This window comes from Diplotaxodon limnothrissa, linkage group LG11 (genome assembly GCF_057381915.1).
Source record: "Diplotaxodon limnothrissa isolate DT_005_m linkage group LG11, D_limnothrissa_male_GT1.1, whole genome shotgun sequence".
NCBI classification, from domain to species: Eukaryota; Metazoa; Chordata; class Actinopteri; order Cichliformes; family Cichlidae; genus Diplotaxodon; species Diplotaxodon limnothrissa.
In genome coordinates, this window is record NC_140606.1 from 1,282,004 (window position 1) to 1,306,982 (window position 24,979).

The 24,979-nt window shown below is 42.7% G+C and overlaps 1 protein-coding gene across 2 annotated transcripts in view; it reads left to right on the top strand.

Annotated features, from left to right (window-relative positions):
- Positions 1–24,979, top strand: part of grik2 (glutamate receptor, ionotropic, kainate 2) — a 326,927-nt gene that overhangs the window by 212,316 nt on the left and 89,632 nt on the right. For both annotated transcript variants that reach the window (XM_085366080.1, XM_085366081.1), the window contains exons 9-10: positions 3,416–3,529; positions 17,873–18,079. In XM_085366080.1, coding sequence (XP_085222206.1) covers positions 3,416–3,529; positions 17,873–18,079 — 321 coding nt within the window. The remainder of the gene's footprint in view (positions 1–3,415; positions 3,530–17,872; positions 18,080–24,979) is intronic.

The window sequence follows — 24,979 nt, forward strand, 5'->3', positions numbered from 1 at the left end:
TACCCTCTCCAATCTTAGAAGAGGTTTACAAGTTTGTGGACAAAGCTCAGCGGGCCCAACACTCTAAAGGAAAAGAAAGACAACGCAGGAAATTTCACACCTTGCTTTCAAAAACACACACTCCTCAGTCTGAACCTACACAACCCAGAGAAGAAAACACACCGGAAGACAGTCGGGAGAAATGGGTGAAGAACTTTTCAGACTGGAATCTCACTGAACCTGAAAAGAGAGTATTAGCCAAAGGACTCAATTTTGCCATTTCTCTGCAACAGTTGCCCATAGTGGACCTCATCTCAGCCACAGAAACCGCCATACGGATTAATAAATTATCACAGACAGAAGCAGAACAAATCAGGATGAAGGTCTCGGCCACCCTCTCCAGTGCCAAAGTCCCTCCGTCTAACCTCACATTACAAGAAAAGAAGGCCGTCGCTTCCCTGAGCAAAGACCACAGCATCACTGTTTTACCAGCTGATAAGGGAAGATGCACCGTGGTCCTAAACACTACAGATTACCATACAAAGATCACTACGCTCCTCAGTGACAACAATACCTACGAAGCCTTGAAGCGAGACCCCACAAGCAGCTACAAAAAGAAAGTTATAGCTTGCCTTCAGGACCTTGAAAAGGACAAAATCATTGACTGCCTTACATATCACCGCCTTTACCCAGGGGATGCCATACCCTGCATTTACGGACTTCCTAAGATCCACAAAGAAGCTGTCCACTCAGACCCATAGTCAGCAGCATAAACTCAGCCACTTATAACATTGCTAAACACCTTGCTACCATCCTTGCGCCTCTCGTGGGGAACACCCCACACCACATCAAGAACTCCACCGACTTCACCGACAAGGTCCAGAAACTTACCCTGGATCCAGATGAAACCATGGTGTCCTTTGATGTAGTCTCTCTCTTCACTTGCATACCCACCACGGAGGCCGTGGAGACTGTCAGAAAACGACTACAAGAAGACAGCTCCTTGGAGGACAGGACCAACTTCACACCCGATCAGATCTGCACACTGTTAGACCTCTGCCTCACCACTACATATTTCAAGTACAACGAAGGCTTTTACAGACAAAAACATGGCTGTGCCATGGGCTCCCCCGTGTCACCTATTGTAGCCAACCTTTACATGGAGGAAGTGGAAAGGAAGGCTCTTGGCTCTTTCAAAGGAAGAGTACCCAGCCACTGGTACAGATATGTGGACGACACCTGGGTCAACATCAAGACACAAGAAGTGGAATCCTTCACTGTGCACATTAACTCTGTGGATAAAAACATCAAGTTCACCAGGGAAGACACAAAGGACGACTGTTTGCCTTTCCTGGACTGCGCTGTGCACATTGAAGAGAACGGCAACCTCAACATCGAAATTTACCGGAAGCCCACACACACGGACCAGTACCTCCTCTTTGACTCCCATCACCCTCTGGAACACAAACTTGGAGTAATCAGGACCCTACACCACCGGGCAGGACATGTTCCCTCTAAGCCTGAAGGGAAAAAGAAGGAACACACACATTCTTAAAGTCAGCAAAGAGGCACAGAAAAGAAGACCAGACACCAGCGAGGGAGGATAAGAAGGACAGACGCAACAACATTGTCATCCCCTATGTAGCCGGTGTATCAGAGAAACTCAGGAGAGTTTTCTCCAAGCATGACATCCCGGTGCATTTCAGACCCAGCAACACGCTCAGACAAAAACTGGTTCACCCGAAAGACAAAACTCCAAAACACAAACTTAACAATGTGGTGTATGCTGTACAGTGCAGCGAGGAATGCTCAGACCTCTACATTGGAGAGACCAAACAGCCACTTCACAAGCGCATGGCACAGAAGAGCCACCTCCACAGGACAAGACTCAGCAGTCCATCTGCATCTTAAGGATAAAGGACACTCTTTCGAGGATGCCAATGTTCACATTTTGGACAGAGAGGACAGATGGTTTGAAAGAGGAGTGAAAGAAGCATCTATGTCCACTGTGAGCGACCATCTTTGAACAGAGGCGGGGCTTACGACACCAACTCTCTGCCATCTATAATCCAGTTTTGACATCCTTCCCAGACGCCTTAACGCCCACTCACATCCTGGGCCATCTGACCTCAGATCAAATCACACGATAAGGTGGGGCCAGGTTTCACAATGAGCTCACCCGAAACCCTGGCTGATTGTGACCCACACCCATTGTCACACCCTGGCTCAGGTGATTAGAGGATCATCAGGGGGGAAACTCCCACTGAGTTTAAATCTGGGACTCTCCACCATTTGACCTTAGAACTGAAGAAGCTTCTCGGATGAGAGGTGAAACGTCTTCAAGCAACTTAAAGAAGTCCAGACGCTTTTCTGTCCAAGCTCCTTTGACTACGATGACCTGGATGACTGAGAACCTTCACAGACATCAAGACAATACCTCCTCTGTTCACAGTAGCATCGCTCTGCTAACATGCTAACAGCACATTTGAGTTACTCACCCCTTCCCTTCCTGTGCGGAATCATAACATGAACAAATCACTCAGGAGTCACTCACCCCCTCCCTCCTGGCTCACAGCTTCTTCTTCTTCTTCTTCTTGGTTGACAACCAACATTAAGGAGCATTACCGCCCCCTGGCTCACAGCTCAGTGGACATTTTGATGAGAAAATATATATTTGACACATTTGAGGAAAATACTAATAAAATAAAATAAAAATAAATAAAATAAATGTTCCCTTTAGAAATCTTATTTTTTTGCTCTATAAAAATAATTGTTTTTCTTTTTCAATCACTCATCTTAGCAGTAGGATATACATGAAAAGAGAAACAAATTAAGTTTGAGTAAAAATGTACATTTTTACACTCTCTGGGCAACTGACTCAGTGACTCAAATGACTCAAAAAACCTGATTCATTTTGGCGAGTGACTCATTCAAACTCAATTCAGTAAAAATAATCGAATTTACCATCACTACCTTCAAGTCATATGTGGGTGAAGGAGATGGCATCATGTATTGTATTGGAACGACTTACTTATATTGTTAGAGGAAAGGGAGTAGATTTAGAAGAAATATGGTTACATTTAACTGAGTTTCTCAGACATTATGAAGGGAATTAATTTAGAAAATGATACTTGGTGCTGAGTTTTTTTGTTTGTTTGTTTGTTTTTGTCATTTTTATTTTTCGTTCTCGCATTGGTTTTATTTTATTTTATTTTTAAATCTATATTTGTTTATTTTGGGGACGATGTTGTTTAATATAAATCTTATGTTAACTGTACTATTATTCTTTACTTGTTCTGTAATATAAAACTCATTAAACATTTTTGTTTTTTAAATCTAACACTTCATGCTCTCATGTTTTTCTGTACCAATGGATTTTGCATGTACTCTATCTGCCTTCTAACAGAAGAAGAATTAATTAAATATTTGTTTACAGATTGGTACCTGGGACCCTCCGAGTGGCCTAAACATGACAGACAACCAGAAAGGGAAGACAACTAATGTCTCTGACTCCTTGTCCAATCGATCCCTGGTGGTGTCTACTATACTGGTATGGTTACTTTTCTTTGAGATCTTAAGCTTAGGACTGTATAACATGACGCCTCCTGTGGAGAAATATGTCATTCAGAGTTCTCTGGTCTATTTTTCTGGCTCTTTCAGAACAGTATTGCACAGTCTTCCTCATAGCTTACTACACAATAACAAGTGTGCTTTGAAACACATCGCTAAATCTTACTAAGGCTGCGTCCACACGTACATGGGTATTTTTTGAAATGCAGATTTTTCTATGCGTTTGCATCTTTCGTCCACAGGTAAACGGCGTTTTCGGTCACTGCAAACCGCAATTTTTTAAAAACTCCTGCCAGGGTGGAGATTTTCGAAAACTCAGTTTTTGCGTTTTTGCATTTACGTGTGGACGAGGAAAATGGAGAAAACGCAGCGTCAAAGGTGTGCGCCTTTTTTGACGTCACACTGTGCGCCACGTTATTGTTTCAGTGAAATTAATTTCTACAATGGCGGACTTAGACAAAACACTGTTACTGTTAATTTTACTCTCTGCTGTGTTTAAATGCTTACATATACACACACAGTTACTGTCCTCCAAACATAGGACTCAGTTCTGCTTCTATGGTAAATGGTAAATGGCCTGTATTTGTATAGCGCTTTACACATCAGTCACACACACGTTCACACACTGGTGATGGCAGCTACATTGTAGCCACAGCTGCCCTGGGACGCACTGACAGAGGCGAGGCTGCCGGACACTGGCGCCACCGGGCTCTCTGACCCTCTGCTTCTATGCGCCATCTTTGTTTACTCTGCCATTTCTACACGGTTAGGAATATATCGACACCTGTTGCTTTGGCATGTTCCCGGCAGCGTTTTCCTTTGTTTTTGGCGTTTACGTGTGGACGGGATTTTTTAAAAATGAAAAAGGAAAATCTCAGTTTTCAAAAATACCCGTGTACGTGTGGAGCTAGCCTAAAACTTTTGAGTACATTAGTTCATCTTATCAATTAGTATATAGTGTGCTGTCAAGACACAATGTCAATATGACACAATACGTTGTTATGTCTAATATGAACGTCAGTGCAGACACTGAACGCGCAAGGCTAAAAAAGCCTCCAATGCCTTCATCCTCCAGGAACTGCTTGGATACTCTGACCACCCAGCACTCAAAATGTGGTCATAAATGTTTTGTACTTGTAAATCAGTTTTGTATTTGTTCATCTGTAGATAAGAAAAAGATTTGTGTGTGTAAAAATATTTACACAAGTTACAAATTCTTTTTGTTAAGGTCTGGTTACACATACAAAGCAAGAAAATCCTTGTGAAACTCTGCACTCAGAGGACATGACATTGACCCATCTGTTCTCTCATTGGATAGATAAATTTGTGATTGACATGACATTGACCAATCAGCTGAAAAGAAGAAAAATTGGCTCAAAATTCGTACTTGTGAGTTGAAACTTGAGTGCAGAGCTTCACACGGATTTTTTTGCTTTGTATCTGTAACCAGACTTTAACAAAAAAAATTGCAACTTATGTAAATATTTTCACGCACACAAATCTTTTTTTCGCACACACAAATTCTTATCTACAGATGCACAAATATACGCATTCTGATTTACCAGTGCAAAATATTTATGACAATTTGAGCCCATAAGTATCTTACTATCTCAACTTAGTATCACAGCAAAGTGTGAAATGTACAAGCATGCAGAAGTTGCAGTAAGTTACAGTGAGCTTCAATAACAGCAGAGGGAGATATTTTATTTCAAGTCATGAAAATAATCACAGGAAAGCATTAAAATGTAAATACATATTAGCTGCCAAGGTAATAGTTTCTGGTGATTAATGACCCTCGCATGTACTTCATATGTCTTTTGATCACTAACGACCTCTTGGCTTTGAATACATTATCTCCTCCAGCTGCAGCTGCAGCTTCTCCATGCATTAATGCAGCTTCCGCATGGGTATCCATGTCACGCTATGGAGAGATAAAGCTTGAAATGGGCACAGTGGACTGGCGTGTTAATTGCATCCTTTGCCATGATGCTGGGTTGAGAGATCTGAGCATTCCTCAGTGGATCTGCCTGCTCAGACCATCACTGATTGACTGCCAAACCAGACACGCTGAATGATGTTGCAGGCACCATTACATTCTCCCCAGCTTCCACAGACCCTTTCACGTCTTTCAAGACTGAATGATTGTGAACAAAAATCTACTTTCAGTGTTTTATGTTTAGTATTTATAGAACTCACATTAGTGTTTCATTATGGTGCTTAAGTAATTTTAATAGCGATGAAAACAAGAGACTTATTGATACACGAGGATCTGGAAACGAAACATTTCGTGTAATTTTTCAGTTACATTTAATTACATGGCTCCTGTGCTCATGGGCAGGCGTCATGAAAATGTTGCTATCTATGTAATGGAATACATGAAAATCATTCAGGTGCAGCAAATACAGAGGCCCTTAAGCTCTTCTCTTTCACTTTGAAATAATTGCTCCCAAATCTTTTCATTAATTAATCACACCTTATTTAATATTAACGCCTCCATGTTAGCACACATAAAAGCTACCCCCCCCCCCCAAAAAAAAAAAACACTCTTCTTTTGTTTCTTCTTTTTTATTAGCTTGTCTCGAGCTATAAGAGTCATGAGCTGACTGTCAATTATCAACTCACATCTGTCTTTTCTTGGAGGGCAGGGGGCTCAACCTGCTTTGTGCTCATGATGCACCTCTACACTTCTAAAATTATTAACTTGTCAAAAGCTTATTTGTGTTTCAGCAGTGTTTCTGCTCATGTTCACGGCTTGTATACATTTTAGAAATTATGTACATCAGAAATATTATTGGCTGGCTGAAAACAATAAGGACAGATGACGTAATGTTTATTAGCAAAAACAAATGGCTTCATGCGTTTTAAGCCTCTTTGAGATTAAGAAAAAATACTTACCCCTTTCTCTTTTTTGCTATTTTTTCCTATGCGGTTATTAACCCCGGGATTAGAGGAAATGCTGTGGAGCTGCTGATTAATGTCACAGCACCACATCTGTGTTTCATATATTTACATTTAACATCAAAGGTTCATCAGTTTTATCTCTTATAATTCACATATTTTGGAGGTAAAAATGACTCGTTGCCAAAGAAGACCTCTCTTATCAGAGGACGTTTTGCTTTACTGATTAATCTTGAAACATTTTGTTTCAAAGCTTCCTTTATGTTTTTACTGTGGGGCATAAATGCACACGTTGTAAAAGTCCCCCCTCTAAGTGTATGCCTGTGGCTGTGGTTATGAACACAGACAGCACAGAGTCTGCCGTGTGATGGCACCATGGCACTAAAGGGAAATTTTAAGAAGAAATTCACATTAAAGCCATTTATGAGCCTGATATCGAAGAAGCAAGTGTAAAAATAACAATATCAAGTAAATTGCGGGTTGTCATTATTTATCACAGGTCTTCTTTCTTTCCGCACATGCTGTGAAGTGATTGGATTGTAGTTATTAGCAAAGACTCTCCACCGCTGTAATTGCCATATCAGGATTGAGTCATGGGGAGATGTGTGATGGCTGTGAGCAGCAAAGAAAAGGAGGGAGGGCTGACAATAATTGGGTTTGTTACATTTGATTGATGCACACTTTCATCTGGCTTCTCATCATTTTCTCCTGGATTATGTACTATAAAACATGATGTAATTACTCTTGAGATCTTGGCCTATCAACAGTTTATCTACTCAGGAAGTCATTCCAGTTATGCTGTTGTGGAAATGGAGTACCTTTAGGCTAATAGCTAGAGCTGTGGATAATATACCGTGTAATGTCTTGGAGAGAGCAAGGACCAGACTTGCTTTCATTGTCACAGAAACAACCAGTTGTTTTTATGATTCGCTGCAGGGGAACAGTAGAGCAGAGTGTTTTGTGCGTCATGTAAACTAACATTTAAACTCGGTTAAGGTGTTGCAAAATATTTTCTGGAGGTGTGAACAGACAGTTACAGCTACAAATCAAAAAGGCCACCGTGACATCTTAATATGTCAAGTCACCAGTTGATTAAACAGCAAATCATATCTTACTTCATCATTATCATACTGTAAACCTAAATGCTCAGAGTAAATGATAGAGTAGGTAGTCTAAACTTAATTTATCAAATACAGTTTCTACTACCATGAAAAGGTAAGGCCTCTTTTGGGTTTTCTCTCTTGTTGAGTTACTGAAATCTTGATTAACCACCTGTTTTGCAGGTTCAGTAACATCTTATACTGAATTTTAAAGTAACTCTGGAGGTGAGTGGAGGGTTGGTTGTTCCATGGTGGTTCCTCCCCTCCTTGCTCCAGTCTTCATGCCAACTATCCTTGGGCAAAATACTAACCCCAATATGGTCTCCGATGCATCCATTGGAGTGTGAATGTCAGATAGGAGGCACTTGAGTATACAGAAAGTGCTTGTATGAATGGCTAAGTGAGGCATATTGTATAAAGTGCTTTGTGTGCTCGGGTACAGTGAAAAAGCACTATATGACAAACAGTTCATTTACCATTTACTTTTTGTGTTCCCCTATAACTGTGCAGTGTAGAGACACATTATACACAACGTGCAGGAAAGATTAGGGTTTTTATAGCAAATTATGGAAGGTAATTCAAATATTACATACATTTTGTTATACTGACTAGTTTAATGATTACAAGAATTCATTTATAGTTCATTTCTTCAGGTTGTGGTTATCACCATGTTTAAACATTAAAGCTATCAATCTGCTCAGCCAAATGGGTGAGCACATAAGGCTTTTTCCATTGCTTCTTTCTTGGTGTGGCAGTCAAAGGGAGATGAGTAAGCATGATTAACGTACATAGACTATAAAAGATGAAACCATCATTTCACCCACTGGGTTTGGATTCCACATTTTCAAGTTTTCGAGTTTGTAAATTATCAGTGTGACCAAGCTTTGTTATCAAGCTGTAAAAACAAATTGTATGAGTGCAATGCACACATATCTCTACTGTTTAGGACTGATACATTAATAAAACTGCACAAGACAATTCCATTAAAATTCTCCAGTGGATTATAGATGAGGCCTTGTAGACAGGAACTGGGTTCTACACTCTGTGCTACCACCTATTTATCTATTACAGCAGCCACATCCCTAACTTTTAAGTCTGTTACACATTGAACGTGTTGTGAGAAAACAATTTGAAATTCTGAATTTTCTGTAATACTTGTGTAACACAGACGCACAACAAACATGATGTATTTTTGTGGAAAATTTTTCCTCAGAACATGTGAAAAATGAGTGGGGGTCCTGGTAACCTTGATACAGTTGAGGTAACATGATTCGTTGCTGTTGTCATCATCTTGTGAATCACATTTGGTCTCATCACTCACGCAGGACCAATTGGCCTTGGAAAACCATACTGGGGGCAAATTTCATATACAAACCACAGATCACACAAACCCCTCCTCCACATTAAGAGGTTTGTTTAGTTTTTTTGCTTCTTTTTCCCTTGTTTCATGTTGGTAATCATGAGCATGCCACCAGAACCGTTACAGCTTTACCATATAAAAAAAATAATTCCGAAAACGTTAGGACTTAATTATAAGAATAAAAAGAGAATGCACTGTTTTTCAAATCATGGAAAACCCAGATTTATTCACAATATAAGATAGAAAACATCAAATGTTTAAACTGAGACATTTTAGTATTTCATGCAAATATCTGTGTAGGTTCTCATTCATCCAGGTCATGGTAATCTAAAGAGCTTGGAAAGAAAAGCGACTGGAATTCTCTCAATCAATTCACCTCCCATCCAAAAAGCGTCTTCAGTTCTAAAAGCAAATGGTAGAGCCAAGGTGTTTAAAAGGGCATGGGTGATTATCAACAGAGGTGTCGAGTGAAGCCATTGTGGGACTGTCCATCGCCCTATCATGTAACCTATTGAGATCACCTGACAAAAGGTGCGAATGGGCTTTAAAGCAGCTGAGAAGGGGTCTCAAAACGGCATTGTAGATGGCAGACAGCTGGTGTTGAAAGCGACCACATGTTTTATGAGCTTTCTTAATATTTTTTTCCCTTCTGGCTTAGAGGAAATATTTGCTGCCTGGTGCTGCAGGGTGCTGATTACTCCAACACGGCAGTGAAAGTGGTTAGGTAATGCGTTGCTTAAGGTGCGACGTGTGGAAAACAGGGTCTGGTCACTTAATCGATTAGTGACTAGGTTGATTGTGGCTGTGATCTTGTACAGGCCAATAAACCTGGGAGTGAGTTTCTTGGATTCACTATGAAGTTTCAGGTGTCTTGTGGAGAGCCAGACCCGGTCCCCTGGTTGAAACAAATGGCCGGGGAGATGTCAGCAACAATGTTGTTTGGCATATTTAGCATTGGACTGAGAAATAGTGGCCTGAACTGTGACGTCATTCAGGGGTAAGACCGCAAAGGATTCTGGGAACTCGTGGCAAGAGGTACTAGCGCACGCAGACTTTCAATTGAAATCAGTCACACATCGATAAAAAGAAACACAAAAAATGGCAAGAAGCTGTGGTATTATTAACTGCAATAGCCGGTCACATGAGAGCCACGGGAAGCCGACGGGTAAAGAGATCGGTTGTTATCGGATTACGATCACTAATTGTCCAGTACGATTACAGCATACAGTATTATTGTCACTGCTACATTTCTGTAACGCGAACCAGAAATTATTTCCACTACTAATTAATTACCGTTTAGCTCAAAGGTTATATTAATAAACGGTTAACGAATATGTATTTATGAAGACGATTTGTGAGACTGGAAATCTTACCTTTGTTCGTACGATGGTCTTTCGTTCTACGCGGTACATTTCAAGGTCATGCACCCATTCGTCGGTAAACTGTACCTGGGCTTGTTGCAGTGACCTGAAGTTACTAAACTTCATGAGTGTATGCACTCACTCCAAGAACCGTATAATTATAAATATGAGCGTGGTGAAAGTTGGGCAGCACGCTAACCGTCTTTTGTCCACTCTGTGCTCGTAAGGGTCTGACCCTTTCACTCGACTGATTTTTTCCTCGTATCTTTTCTTTGACTTTTCATCAAGTCTGTCTTTGTACAGACCGGTATTGTTCTCCTTCGTTTTGTACATACCTTTTTGGGGGGGGCAAAGAAAAAGCAAGAAGGTATTGGAACCGAAGAATGAACGTTTTGCGGTGCTGCAAATGCTTGCATTTGATGCGGTACTTGGATTGTTTTGCCACGAGTTCCCGGCATGCAATGCACGAAAGTCACATGGTCTGTCAATCTCTATATGTGAGGGGGCAAACTCCTCAAGATGGGTGGTGACCATGGTGGCCATTTGGGAGTCGGCCATCTTGGATACAACATTTGTTTTTCAATAGTTTTTCAATGGTCCCTTAATAAGTGGGAGGCACATTTGTAAACTGTTGTAATTCCTACACCGTTCGCCTGATTTGGATGTAAATACCCTCAAATAAAAGCTGACAGTCTGCAGTTAAAGTATATCTTGTTCGTTTCATTTGGAATCCATTGCTGTGTATGGAGCCAAAAATGTTAGAATTGTGTCGATGTCCCAATATTTATGGACCTGACTGTATGTGTCTATTTTAAATATAATATAAATATATTACAAATTATTGAATTCCTTTTTTTATTTTCACCTTAAACTTTATTCTTGAACAAATACTACTACATGTCTTGACATTCCTGTCTCACTGATATTGATCACTATCTAGACAGTGCTTTCTGCTCTTTCATCAACATTACATCAGTATTCTTGCAGTCTTGCAGTCCAAGAGCCATGGTATGCTCTATTAGATGTATTACATACACAGTAATGTGTCCAGTGACATAACAGACAGTTGCAGTGCAGTTAAAAAAGACACACATTCCTGTTTTTATTTTTGGGGTAGAGCACAGCTATGGGAGAGATGCAGACTGTTACTCTCAAATTCAAAATTATGATGGTGAATGTCAACCACACCAATATGTGAATGCAAAAAGAATGAAGCTTTCAGTTTAAAGTTATGGTTTTGATTGATTTCTTAATGTACAGAATTCAGTTTGTGGTATTTAATGGGTTAGATGCTGATGGTCCAGCACAGTAGGACAACACAACTGAATCCCCTCAATGATAAGAGTTAGGGCATGACCCCCAAAGAAAAAAAATCAATCTTACCGTGGCATTGAGATCTGACCTAATGGAACACATGAACGTTAGCGGTAATGCATGGCACAGGGAAAGGCATAACATGCATAAGCACCACATTACATTAGAAACTGGGTCTGGAGAGCAAAGGGTAGAGCAGCAGAATGAGCCTGTGACGATGCTCGAGGGCAAGCTTGGTGGAGAGAAACCAAAATGAGATGTGAGGACAGACTAGAGGTAAGATAGAGACAATGGGCCTTTGATAGGCCCGGCGCTGATGTTCAGCAGGTGAGAGACAGAGAGTTTGCGAAAAGCCTGTAAGTTGGCAAAAGCAGTCCCAAGAGGAGAGGCTGCCTTAAGGGTTAGGGCCACTGAAGGCTAGAGTGCAGCAGAAAAGCAAGCGAACGATAAGAAACAGAAGAGAGAAGATTAAGGCCACCGATGGCCGACAGAGAACAGAGAGCCTGCAAAGGTGGAAAGTTGCGAAACAGGTGAGAGATAAGCTGCATTAGGTTTGGGGCAACTGCTGGCCAACAGAGAACAGAGAGTCTGCAAAAGGCTGAAAGTTGCATGACAAGAGAGAAAAGAGCCTGGGTTAAGGCATGGGGCTGCTGATGGCCGATGGAGAGCAGAGAGAGTGTGATAGGGCTTGCAAAGAGGAGAGAGAGCACAGAGCCTGCAAGGGCTTAGCGTTTGTCAAAGGTCAGGAGAGAAAGAAGAGCCTGTGTTAAGGTTGAAGGCTGTTGAAGGCCGGGACAGGACCAGCGCATGCAATAAGGCAGAAAGAACAAAGGGCCTGTTATAAAGCAAAAGGACAAACAAAGAGAGTCTGCATTAAGGTTCAAGGCCACTGTTAGCTAGGAGAGAGCACAAAGACTATAATGAGACTGAGAGCTGGCGGAACAGGAGAAAGGAGGGAGACTTTGATACCACCAGCCAGCTATGTCGTGACATGGAAGAAATTGTAGACTAGAGTGACTTGGAAACAGGAAAGCAGAATCACAGGTTAAGAAAACATGATTTGTTGAAGTACATACATATGGGGTGATGCAGGAATTGAAAAAGATGCAACAAGGAAAGGTCATTGATGACCCACAGTCCATTCGAGGACAAGAAGGAGTAACGTTCTGCATAACTGAAGCATCTTACCTTAAGATATCAAGCCTCCTTAAGTGACGTTGATGCAATTTAGCGCTATATAAATAAATGGGATGAAAAGGCTTGTATAGCTGCAGAGGCAGCACCACTTACCTATTTAGTGATGAGCTTTGACATTTCACCATGGAACAGTAAGACAGACATGGCGATTTACTAATTGATTTCTAATTGCAGATCCGTTTGTGGATGCATCTTTAGTTTGCAACCAGTGAAGAACGGAAAGTGTTACTGCATTGAGTCCAGAAAGGTGGTGTTATGATGGCACCCTGTGACTGTACATCAAGTGAAAGGAAGGAGGCCGAAGACTAGTGACTATCAGAACCACTGTCCAGGATGAGAAAACAAACATCCATCAGTACATCAAGAAGATGGCCAGAACTGATTGCGTGACTTAGTGAATACTTCAGGAAGTTGAAGTCCAAGGAAGAAGATGAACAAGGAGAAGAACTGTCATGGAAGGACAGGCCCATGCACGGTATGTACCACCAGCAAAAAGAGGAAGTAGCTGACATCCAGAAGTCCTACCAGTAGCTAGACAGAGCTGGAGTAAAATGGAATGTCTCTATGGATCTTGTGCTCAGAGCTTGCTCCTATGCTGCCATGATTAGTGCCTCTGTGCTGTCTTCCAGTCCAGCTTTGTCCAGCCACTGGTTGGATTTCTGGATGTCAACAACTTCCTCTATCTGGCGGTGGTACATACCGTGCAGGGGCCTGTCCTTCCATTAATGTTACTCCTCTTCCTCCTCTTTCTTGGGTTTCTGCTGTCAGAGGTATTCACTGAGCACGGGCTTGGTTGGGGCCATCTTCCTGATGTACTCGTGGATGTTCCTTGTCTCATCCTGTACTGTGGTTTTGACACTCACCAGTCCCCGGCCTCCTTTCTACCACCTAACGTACAGACACCGCAATGTCGTTCAGACTGGAGAAGTGTAGGGAATGCAGTCAGAACTGAGGGGATCAAACTACCAGAAGACAACATTTCAAACAGAGAGGACAGTAACAAGTACCTGGGCATCCCACAGGCAAATGGAAACCACAAAGAGGCCACTATGAAAGCTACCACCATCAAGTATCTGCAGAGGGTACTTGAACTGTAACAGTAAGAACAAGATCCAGGCTATCAACACCTACACCCTGCCTGTGATCAGGTACCCTGCTGTGATAATAAGCTGGCCAAAGGAGGAGATAGACGCCACTGACATCAAGACAAGGAAGCTCCTTACCATGCATGTTTAACCCCAAGTGCAGCACACTGGTGGCGTGGGAACAGCAGCGGCCACTCAAGACCAAATTGTGCTGTTTTTGTACTTTTGGGCTTTCTATCGAATTTTCATGATAACCTCTGAGCCACATGGACACCAGAACAATCGGTGTTCATGTTTACCAACGACAAACACTTCTAAATTACAAGCATCACACAAAAACTGACCCGGAACTACTGGAAGCGCTATGGAAATCGGGCCTTCTGTCCTTCATCGTCTGATGCTGGTGGCCAGTGGACATGTTGCCGAAAGCGCTGCGTGAGGAAGCGGAAGTGCATCAAGCGTGGTGCGGTCCGTAATAGGCTAAGAGCAAATCCAAGCCAACCGGTTCTTCCATCCATCTTCCTCTCAATAAACTGGACTACATCCGACTCCAGCAGACCACGCAGCTGGAATTTAGAGACTGCTGCGTCTTTTTTATCACAGAAACATGGCTCAGCGACAGAGTCCCTGAAAAAACTGAAAACTGAAGAGTGCCTGCCTGAAGGGCTACCAGGGATTTTGAAATTTTGCAAGCCCTGAGACAGCAAGTTACTTTTGCACAATACTCAGCATTTCACACATTTCCATTGCACTGTCTTGTGTCTGTATCCTCCAGGGTCTCGGAGGAGCGTTGTCTCATTTCACTCAGTACTGTACCACTGTACATGGTTGAAATGACAATAAAAGCCACTTGACTTGACTTGACTTGACTTGTATCCTAAGCGGTAGGAAGAAGGCCAAGGACTGGTGAGTATCAGTACCAGAGTCCAGGATGAAACAACAAAACATCCACAAGTACATCAGGAAAATGGCCATGACCGACTCCGTGCTCAGTGAATACCTCAGGCAGTAGAAACCCAAGAAAGAGTTGCAAGGGGAGGAACCATCATGGAAGGACAGGCCCCTGCACGGTATGTACCACCGCCAGATAGAGGAAGTGGCTGACGTCCAGAAATCCTATTGGTGGCTGGACTGAAAGACAGCACAGAGGCACTAATCATGGCAGCACAGAAACAAGCTCTGAGCACAAGATCCATAGAGGCTGGGGTCTATCACACCAGGCAAGACCCCAGGTGCAGGCTGTGTAAAGATGCCCCTGAGACAATCCAGCACATAACAGCAGGGTGCAAGATGCTAGCAGGCAAGGCATACATGGAACGCCATAACCAAGTGGCCGGCATAGTGTACAGGAACATCTGTGCCGAGTATAACCTGGAAGTCCCGAGGTCAAAATGGGAGATCCCCCCAAGGGTGGTGGAGAATAACCAAGCTAAGATCCTGTGGGACTTCCAGATACAGATACAGATACAGATGGACAAACTGGTGGTTGTCACAACCCGACTCATAGGAAGTGACAAACAAATGGGAGACCACACACAGGTTTTTTTAAAGGCTGTAAGACATATTTAATGAAAATAAGGTAAAACAACTTAAAGACAATGTAAAGGAGTCAAAGGAGCTTGCAAAGAAAAGCGTCTGGACTTCTTTAAGTTCTTAAAGAAGTCCAGACGCTTTTCTTTGCAAGCTCCTTTTAAAGAAGTCCAGACGCTTTTCTTTGCAAGCTCCTTTGACTACGATGACCTGGATGACTGAGAACCTTCACAGACACAATGTAAAGGACATAACAGCCATAACTGAAACTTCCAAATGAACAAAATGGGTGCCAGACAGCGAGCGACAGCACCAAAGCCAGCCACCCTGGTTCAGTCAAGGTGTCTTTATATACACTGGGACTGGCCTCTCAGGTGTGCTGCATCACTAATTGGGTCAGCTCCACCTACCTGCAAGAAACAGGTAAAAGAAAAAACAAAACACAAGGCCAGCCCACTGGCCGTCACATGGTGGCTAACCAACTGGACATAGTAGTGGTAGAAAAGCAGAAGAAGATAGCCATAGTGATAGACATAGCGATACTGAGTGACAGCAACATCAGGAAGAAGGAACATGAGAAGCTGAGAAGTACCAAGGCACTCAGAGAAGAGCTGGAGAAGATGTGGAGGGTGAAGGTAACAGTGGTCCTAGTGGTAATCGAAGCACTCAGGGCAGTGACTCCCAAGCTAGGCGAGTGGGTCCAGCAGATCCCAGGAAAAACATCCACGATCTCTGTCCAGAAGAACGCAGTCCTAGGAACAGCTAAGATACTGTGCAGGACCCTCAAGCTCCCAGGCCTCTGGTAGAGGACCCGAGCTTGAAGGATAGACGAGGGGCAAGAGAGGGATATATAAATAAACTTTTATTCAACAATTCAACACGAAAAGTAATTACAAACATAGCTGGACAACAGTGCTAAGCATGAAAGAAAATAACCTACAAAAGAGGAAAAAAATAGAGAACTAATTTAGACTCGCTCCTATCACCCCGAAATGGTTCAGACTGGCCCCAATGGCTACCCCTCGCTGAGCCTGGTTCTGCCGGAGGTTTCTTGCTGTTAAAATGGCCTTTTTCCTTCCCACTGTCGCCAAGTGCTTGTACAAAGTAGATTTTATGAATGTTGGGATTTCTCTCTGTTATTTTACAGCCTTCTCTTACAAAATAAAGCACATCGATGCTGGTGGCAGAGCAAGTCAGCCACTAATCAGAAGGTTGGTGGTTTGATCCCAGGCTGCCTCCTGGCTGCAATTGTGTGAATGGGTGAATGACTGAATGTAGTGGAAAGCGCTTTGGGGTGCTTAGGGACTAAGTAAAGCGCTATACAAATGCAGGACATTTACCATTTTACCATTTAGCACAAGGGAACCAAGACACTAATCCAGAAATAAGAAAAATGGAGGAACAGACAGCGAAAGACGGAGAGAAGTAAAAAGTACAAATATTACACATTTAACAAAACACAAGATTGCAAAACTGAAATGCATGACAATAACAACTAAAAATTAAAAACAGAAGTTTAATTCTAAGTGATTTCCACACAGTCTATTTGAATCAAACAGGAACAAAAACAATCAACAAAAACAAAACTCAGTACTTGAAATTTTCGAACAACAATGAATAATAAAAAATAGTCAAATATATTACTAAGAATCCGAACTAGGAATCTAAAACAGCAAAACTGAAAACCCCAGGACCAAATCTAAGGAACGTGACAAACCATGTCAAAGCTATTAACAATTTTAAATGATTTTTTTTCAGTCATGCCACAGTTATCTGATAAATAACACCTGCTTGGTGATATATTTTGCGATTTATTTGTCTGCGAGAAACAAGAAATGAGGGATATGCTGCACGAATGAGCATCTAAGGCTAAAAAAGACAGATGGTGCATAAAGCAGAGGTGTAAAGAGGAGGAAGCAGGTGGAGGAGGAAACCGGGAGTGAGCTGTGGAGGGAGACGAGAAGGACATGGTGAAGGAGATGCTCAGTAGGCGGGAGGCAGAAAGGAAATGGTTTGAAAAAAGACAGCTTTCTCCAGCTGTTCATGTGAACACAGGGTATGTGCCAGCTCTTGCTCTCTCCTTTTTGTGTCTGTCTATCAGCATCTCTTATCTTATTGTTAAAGCATGTGGAACCCCGAAAGCTGAGCTTGTGCCCAACGCCAGTTTGACGTGCCCGAGAGATGCACACAGTAACTGATATGAGGGGATTATCTCTTATTATGGTCATGCCTCACTTTGTACCAACCCCAACTCACATCACAGAACTGGGACGACTGGAAAACACACACACACACACACACACACACACACACACACACACACACACACACAGCAGCTTTATATATGCTTTACCAACCTGGGGAGTTTATGTTAGGGTTTGCATGGCTTACATATCAGATGACCTATACACTTTATCTGTAGGTAAAAGATGGAAAGTGCTGCTAAGACTCATCCCTCCTCCCTATTTTGCCCAACAGGAAGAACCATACGTGATGTTCAAGAAGTCTGACAAACCACTCTATGGAAACGACCGCTTTGAGGGCTACTGCATCGATCTACTCAGAGAGCTGGCCAACATCCTAGGCTTTACTTTCGAGGTCCGCCTGGTGGAAGATGGAAAATATGGTGTCCAGGATGAGAACACAGGCCAGTGGAATGGCATTGTCAAGGAGCTAATGGATCATGTGAGTTTCTGCATTATTATTCAATCATTATAAAAGTGGTTCAGTCAATCAGTCAATCAAATTTAGTGATGCATTTTATTTATGGAGAACTTTCAGTTACTTAACCCTCATTCTATTGACATATTTAACATAAATGGACTACCAGCTTGTAATTTACTGTATAAACAATAGCAAAATAATAATAATAGCAACTCTTACTTGTTCTCATGGCATTATTAGTTCTGTAAATATGCCATTTAAAGAAAAAAAGATTTTGCAAAGTTAAAGTTAATTTGCATGTTTCGTAAAACTAAACGTATACTTATCTAAAGTATAAACAATCTTGGAGCTTTTATCCCATGTACAATCTATATTATTACTTAAAAGCTTATTTAAGGGCCTTGTTTGTGATATCACTTAGTTTTTAGTCATTTTAACTAAACATTATTTGTATTTATATAATGAAACCAACTGGGGTCATAATGAGGCTAATATGAAATAACTGAAGTAAACACATAAACCTTAGTGACACTGTTGAAAGCGTTTTCCACATCTACAAACCACATGCAGACTGGTTGGGCAAACTCCCACACACCCTCAAACATACTGACCCTAACATACTATGGCCTTGTTCGTCCTTTAGTTGACTAACAGATGATCCAGTTACCCTGTAATTGGAGCACATTTCCAGTTATCAGTTTCCAGTAATACAGAGGCACCATCCCAGAGCTCTACACAATATTGCAGAGGCCCACCCACCAACCCAGACATCAAACCACCAACCTTCTGATTAGTAGATGACCTGCTCTACCACCTGAGCTACAGCCACTCCAACAGTGATGGTCAGCCCTTGTCCTCAGACTCTGCTTCCTGTACAGAAGATGTTTCAGTGGGATGAATGAGGTCCTCAATATCTCCTTCCACTGCTCATCTACAGGTCTTTCTCAAAAAATTAGCATATTGTGATAAAGTGCATTATTTTCTGTAATGTACTGATAAACATTAGACTTTCATATATTTTAGATTCATTACACACAACTGAAGTAGTTCAAGCCTTTCATTGTTTTAATATTGATGATTTTGGCATACAGCTCATGAAAACCCAAAATTCCTATCTCAAAAAATTAGCATATCATGAAAAGGTTCTCTAAACGAGCTATTAACCTAACCATCTGAATCAACGAATTAACTCTAAACACCTGCAAAAGATTCCTGAGGCTTGTAAAAACTCCCAGCTTGGTTCATTACTCAAAACCGCAATCATGGGTAAGACTGCCGACCTGACTGCTGTCCAGAAGGCCATCATTGACACCCTCAAGCAAGAGGGTAAGACACAGAAAGAAATTGCTGTTCCTAGAGTGCTGTATCAAGGCACCTCAGTGGGAAGTCTGTGGGAAGGAAAAAGTGTGGCAGAAAAGGCTGCACAACGAGAAGAGGTGACCGGACCCTGAGGAAGATTGTGGAGAAGGACCGATTCCAGACCTTGGGGGACCTGCGGAAGCAGTGGACTGAGTCTGGAGTAGAAACATCCAGAGCCACCGTGTACAGGCGTGTGCAGGAAATGGGCTACAGGTGCCGCATTTGAACCAGAAACAGCGGCAGAAGCGCCTGACCTGGGCTACAGAGAAGCAGCGCTGGACTGTTGCTCAGTGGTCCAAAGTACTGTTTTCGGATGAAAGCAACTTTTGCATCTCATTTGGAAATCAAGGTGCCAGAGTCTGGAGGAAGACTGGGGAGAGGGAAATGCCAAAATGCCTGAAGTCCAGTGTCAAGTACCCACAGTCAGTGATGGTCTGGGTGCCATGTCAGCTGCTGGTGTTGGTCCACTGTGTTTTATCAAGGGCAGGGTCAATGCAGCTATCAGGAGATTTTGGAGCACTTCATGCTTCCATCTGCTGAAAAGCTTTATTGAGATGAAGATTTCATTTTTCAGCACGACCTGGCACCTGCTCACAGTGCCAGAACCCCTGGTAACTGGTTTACTGACCATGGTACTACTGTGCTCAATTGGCCTGCCAGCTCTCCTGACCTGAACCCCATAGAGAATCTGTGGGATATTGTGAAGAGAAAGTTGAGAGACGCAAGACCCAACACTCTGGATGAGCTTAAGGCCGCTATCGAAGCATCCTGGGCCTCCATAACACCTCAGCAGTGCCACAGGCTGGTTGCCTCCATGCCACGCTGCATTGAAGCAGTCATCTCTGCAAAAGGATTCCCGACCAAGTATTGAGTGCATAACTGAACATAATAATTTGAAGGTTGCCTTTTTTGTATTAAAACACTTTTCTTTTATTGGTTGGATGAAATATGCTAATCTTTTGAGATAGAGATTTTGGGTTTTCATGAGCTGTATGCCAAAACCATCAATATTAAAACAATGAAAGGCTTGAACTACTTCAGTTGTGTGTAATGAATCTAAAATATGTGAAAGTCTAATGTTTATCAGTATATTACAGGAAATAATGCACTTTATCACAATATGCTAATTTGTTGAGAAGGACATGTATATCCTCAGCTGAAGTCAGCAGCGCCCCATCACTACTATACACAGTAAAAGTAGAGCGCTTGCCTGACGGTTGGCTAGAATCACTTTAAGGCAGACCAAAGGCATTGTTTGATGGCCTCACCGAGCTCCTCGCACACCCGAGATTTTACTTCTGCTACCACACAAACCACGAGCAATGCCTCCCACATGATAACCAAGCTGTAGTAGGACTTCTTCAGCTTGAAGGCTCCTTTATTCTCCAGTGCCCACTGTCTGGTTCATGGACTGACACCATGACAGGCATCAACCATCTTTGCGGCTGCATAATAGAATAGAATAGAATAGAATAGAATAGAATAGAATAGAATAATCCTGTAATTGTCCCACAAGGGGAAATTTGGTTGTAACAGCAGCCAAAAAGACACATATACAAACAAACAAACAGTACACAGGACACAGAACAGAAACATACACATTTTTTCTTACATATTTACATCAAGGACAGTGGTTACTATAAACAGAGTACTGTACAGTTATTAAATTAAATAAAATTAACTACAGATAAGAGGCAAACCCAGGTTGTAGTGCGAATCGGTTGGTTAAATTATTGCAGTTACAGCGCAGATGTAAACATCTGTGTTTGTTGGGAGCAGTTCTGATTGTACAGTCTGACAGCTGCAGGGAGGAAGGACCTGCGGAAACGCTCCTTCATGCATCGAGGACGCAGCAGTCTGTCACTGAAGCAGCTCTGCAGCAACATCTACATGCATGGGGTGGGAGACTCTGTCCATCAGAGATGTTATTTTGGCCACAGTCCTTCTGTCTCCCACCACCTGCACTGGGTCCAGGGTGCATCCCAGAACAGAGCTGGCCTTCCTGAGCAGCCTTAGCAATTGAGGTGCAGAACATGGTCCATTTGGATTCAGTGTCCCCATATGATGTGAAGGCATAGTGGCTCTACTCTGAGCCCCTCCCAAACTCCTCATCCCATGCTAAGGGAGAGCCCATCCACCCTTGAGAGAAAGCTTATTTTCACCCCTTGTATCTGTGATCTCATTCTTTTGCCTTTGAAAGAAGTTATAATATTGTTAATAACAAGATCATCCTGAACTTAATGGACTTATGGTGTTTATCAACAACGATTCTCCTTGCTCATAGGGGGTCATATGATTGTTGGGTTTTTCTCTGGATGTACTATTGTAGGGTCTACCTTACAATATAAAGTGCCTTTAGGCGACTGTTGTTGTGATTTGGGGCGGTATAAATAACACTGAAATGAATTAAATTGAATCTGAGAGACAGACGCCCTCCATACTTTTAAGATTAGTCTTAAAACTTTCCTTTTTGATAAAAACTTATAACGAGGGCTAAGCTCTCCCTTAATTATGCTGCCATTGGCTCTGGCTGCTGAGGGACTTCCCATAATTCACTGGACATTTCTTGTTGACTCTGTTGCATGTGATTAGAGTTTGTCTTCTCTCTGCCATAGTTTGTGTTTGGTTCTTTCTCTCTGTGTTTGTCTTCCCTCACGCCTCAACCTTAATGGCAAATAGCTGCCTCAGTCTCTTTGTGTTAAATGGGAATTTTCCCTTCCCACTGTTGCCAAGTGCTTGGGTATTGTGAGATTATTATTTTTTCATGACGTAATATTTTACTTTACAATGTAAAGTACCTTGAAGAAACAGTTGTTTTGAGCTGGTACTATAAATTTAAATTGAACTGACGTGGGCCAGATTGGATTGTAGTCAGTTAAATAGTCAGTTGACGTTTTTGACAATAATTCATTGATTAGCTAAAATAAGTGGTTTGTTGATAAGATAAAAACGAATTTATCAAATGTAGGACAAGTGCCATAGCCAATCACTACATTGGGTGTTGTCTTTGCTTTTGTGACTTCTTTAAACTGTGGAATTCGTTTCACAGCCAAATGCTGGAAATAAGTTTCACTGAAGTGAGGAGTATTACAGACTCACCAAGAAGGAAAGTGAAGAATGAAAACAGAAAGAGAACAACAAGCCCAATTTGACAGGACAGTGATGCAAGAAGAGCATAGATTCATCTGTGAGTTGTTTCCCCTATAGAGCTTATTAAAAACATACACACAACCACCCACAATCTGCTCACAGTGTAGAGCATTACACCTAACAAAATCCCAGTTAGGATGAGCTGCATGGGCAGAAAAATGGAAGAGGCTGCTTGCCCAATAGTCAATATCTGACCTCATTAGAAGCAGCACCCATAAGGGGTCGAGGCTCCTTTAACTTATTCACAGCTCTCCTCTCTCCTCTGTTCTGCTTCTCTTCTTGATCAGTGCAGTGCGAGATTGTCGTGACAGATATTTTCATGGTCAAAGGGCCCATTTCTCTGCAAGTTGTGAGTCTTGTGCAAGCTTGAGTTAGACAGAAAGTGACTGCAGTAGACAGGGTCTCAAAAGACCAGGAAGTGTACGCTGAGAGAGAAGCTTACTTGAGGATGACGTGCTAAATTGAGCTGAACAAAGTAGAAAAGTCCAGTCAAATGAATTGAGACAAACTACTGATTTGATGTTCTAAAGTTTTATATTTAGAAATAAGTAGAAAACTTGTGGTATTTCTAGAGAAAACTTAATCTTATTAGGAAATAGTAATAGGAAAACAACTGAAGGCTTTTCAGTGAGTTTTTTGGACTTCCTGATAATAATGAATTACAGTCGTCCAGCCTGGAAGTAATAAATGCATGAACTAGTTTTTCAGCGTCACTCTGAGACAGGATATTTCTAACTTTAGAGATGTTGCACAAATGGAAGAAAGCAGTCTTACATATTTGTTTAATATGTGCATTGAAGGACATGTCCTGGTCAAAAATGACTCCAAGGTTCCTCACAGCGTTACTGGAGGCCGAGGTAATGCCATCCAGAGTAAGAATCTGCTTAGATACCATATTTCTAAGCTTTTCAGGGCCGATTACAATAACCTCAGTTTGATCTGAATTAAGAAGCAGAAAGTTAGCGGCCATCCAGGACTGGATAAAGGATTTCCTGCCTGGATAAAGGATTTCCTCACAAACCGGCCCCAGACTGTAAGGCTCGGCCCTCATCTCTCCTCCACTCGCACACTGAGCACCGGCTCCCTGTGTGCTGAGCCCCCTCCTGTATTCTCTCTACACCCACGACTGCAGTTCGACCCACAACAACAATCTCATCATCAAGTTTGCTGATGACACCACGGTAGTCGGACTCATCTCAAAGGGAGACGAGGCAGACTACAGAGAGGAAGTCCTGAAGCTGGCAGCCTGGTGTTCAGAAAACAACCTGGCACTGAACACTAAGAAAACCAAAGAGCTCATTGTTGACTTCAGGAGACACAGCACTGGCGACCTGTAGCCCTGACCCCCATCGTAAGCAAATGCTTCGAGAAGCTGGTCAGGGACTTCATCTGCTCTGCACTACCCGACTCACTGGACCCTCTACAGTTCGCATACCGCCACAACAGGTCCACTGATGATGCCATAGCCCTGACACTACACACTGCCCTGTCACACCTGGAGAAGAGAGACACGTATGTGAGAATGCTGTTTGTAGATTACAGCTCAGCATTCAATACCATCGTTCCCTCGAAGCTGGACAGGAAACTGCAGGATCTAGGACTGAGCAGCTCCCTCTGCAGCTGGATCCTTAGCTTCCTGTCTGACAGACGCCAAGTGGTCAGACTGGGCAGCATCACCTCATCCCCCATCACACTGAACACTGGTGCTCCACAGGGGTGTGTACTGAGCCCTCTCCTGTACTCACTCTACACCTACGACTGCACAGCCACTAACAGCTCCAACATCATTGTGAAGTTTGCGGAGGTGCAGAGAAGTACACCCCCCCGTCACCATCAACGGCGCTGCTGTGGAGAGAGTGAGCAGCTTCCGGTTCCTTGGAGTACATCTGGCTGAGGATCTTACGTGGTCAGTACACACAAACAAAACAGTGAAGAAGGCGCAGCAGCGCCTCTTCTTTCTCAGGAGACTGAAAAGATTCGGCATGAGCCCCCGCATCCTCAGGACCTTCTATCACTGTGCCATTGAGAGCATCCTCACTGGATGCATCACCACCTGGTATGGCAACAGCACCGCCTACAACTGCAAAGCTCTCCAGCGAGTAGTGCGGTGCTCTGAACGGATAATTGGAGGTGAGCTTCCCTCCCTCCAAGACATCTACAGGAAGCGGTGCCTGAGGAAAGCGGGGAGGATCATCAAGGACTCCAGTCACCCCAGCCATAAACTGTTCAGACTACTTCCATCAGGAAGGAGGTTCTGCAGCATCCGGTCCCGTACCAGCAGACTGAGAGACAGCTTCTTCCACCAGGCCATCAGACTGCTGAACACGTCATAGACACCTCAGCTTCACTACTGGAACTTTAACATTATGCACTCCGTACTGTACAGTAATGCCACTGTTTTGCACATGTCTC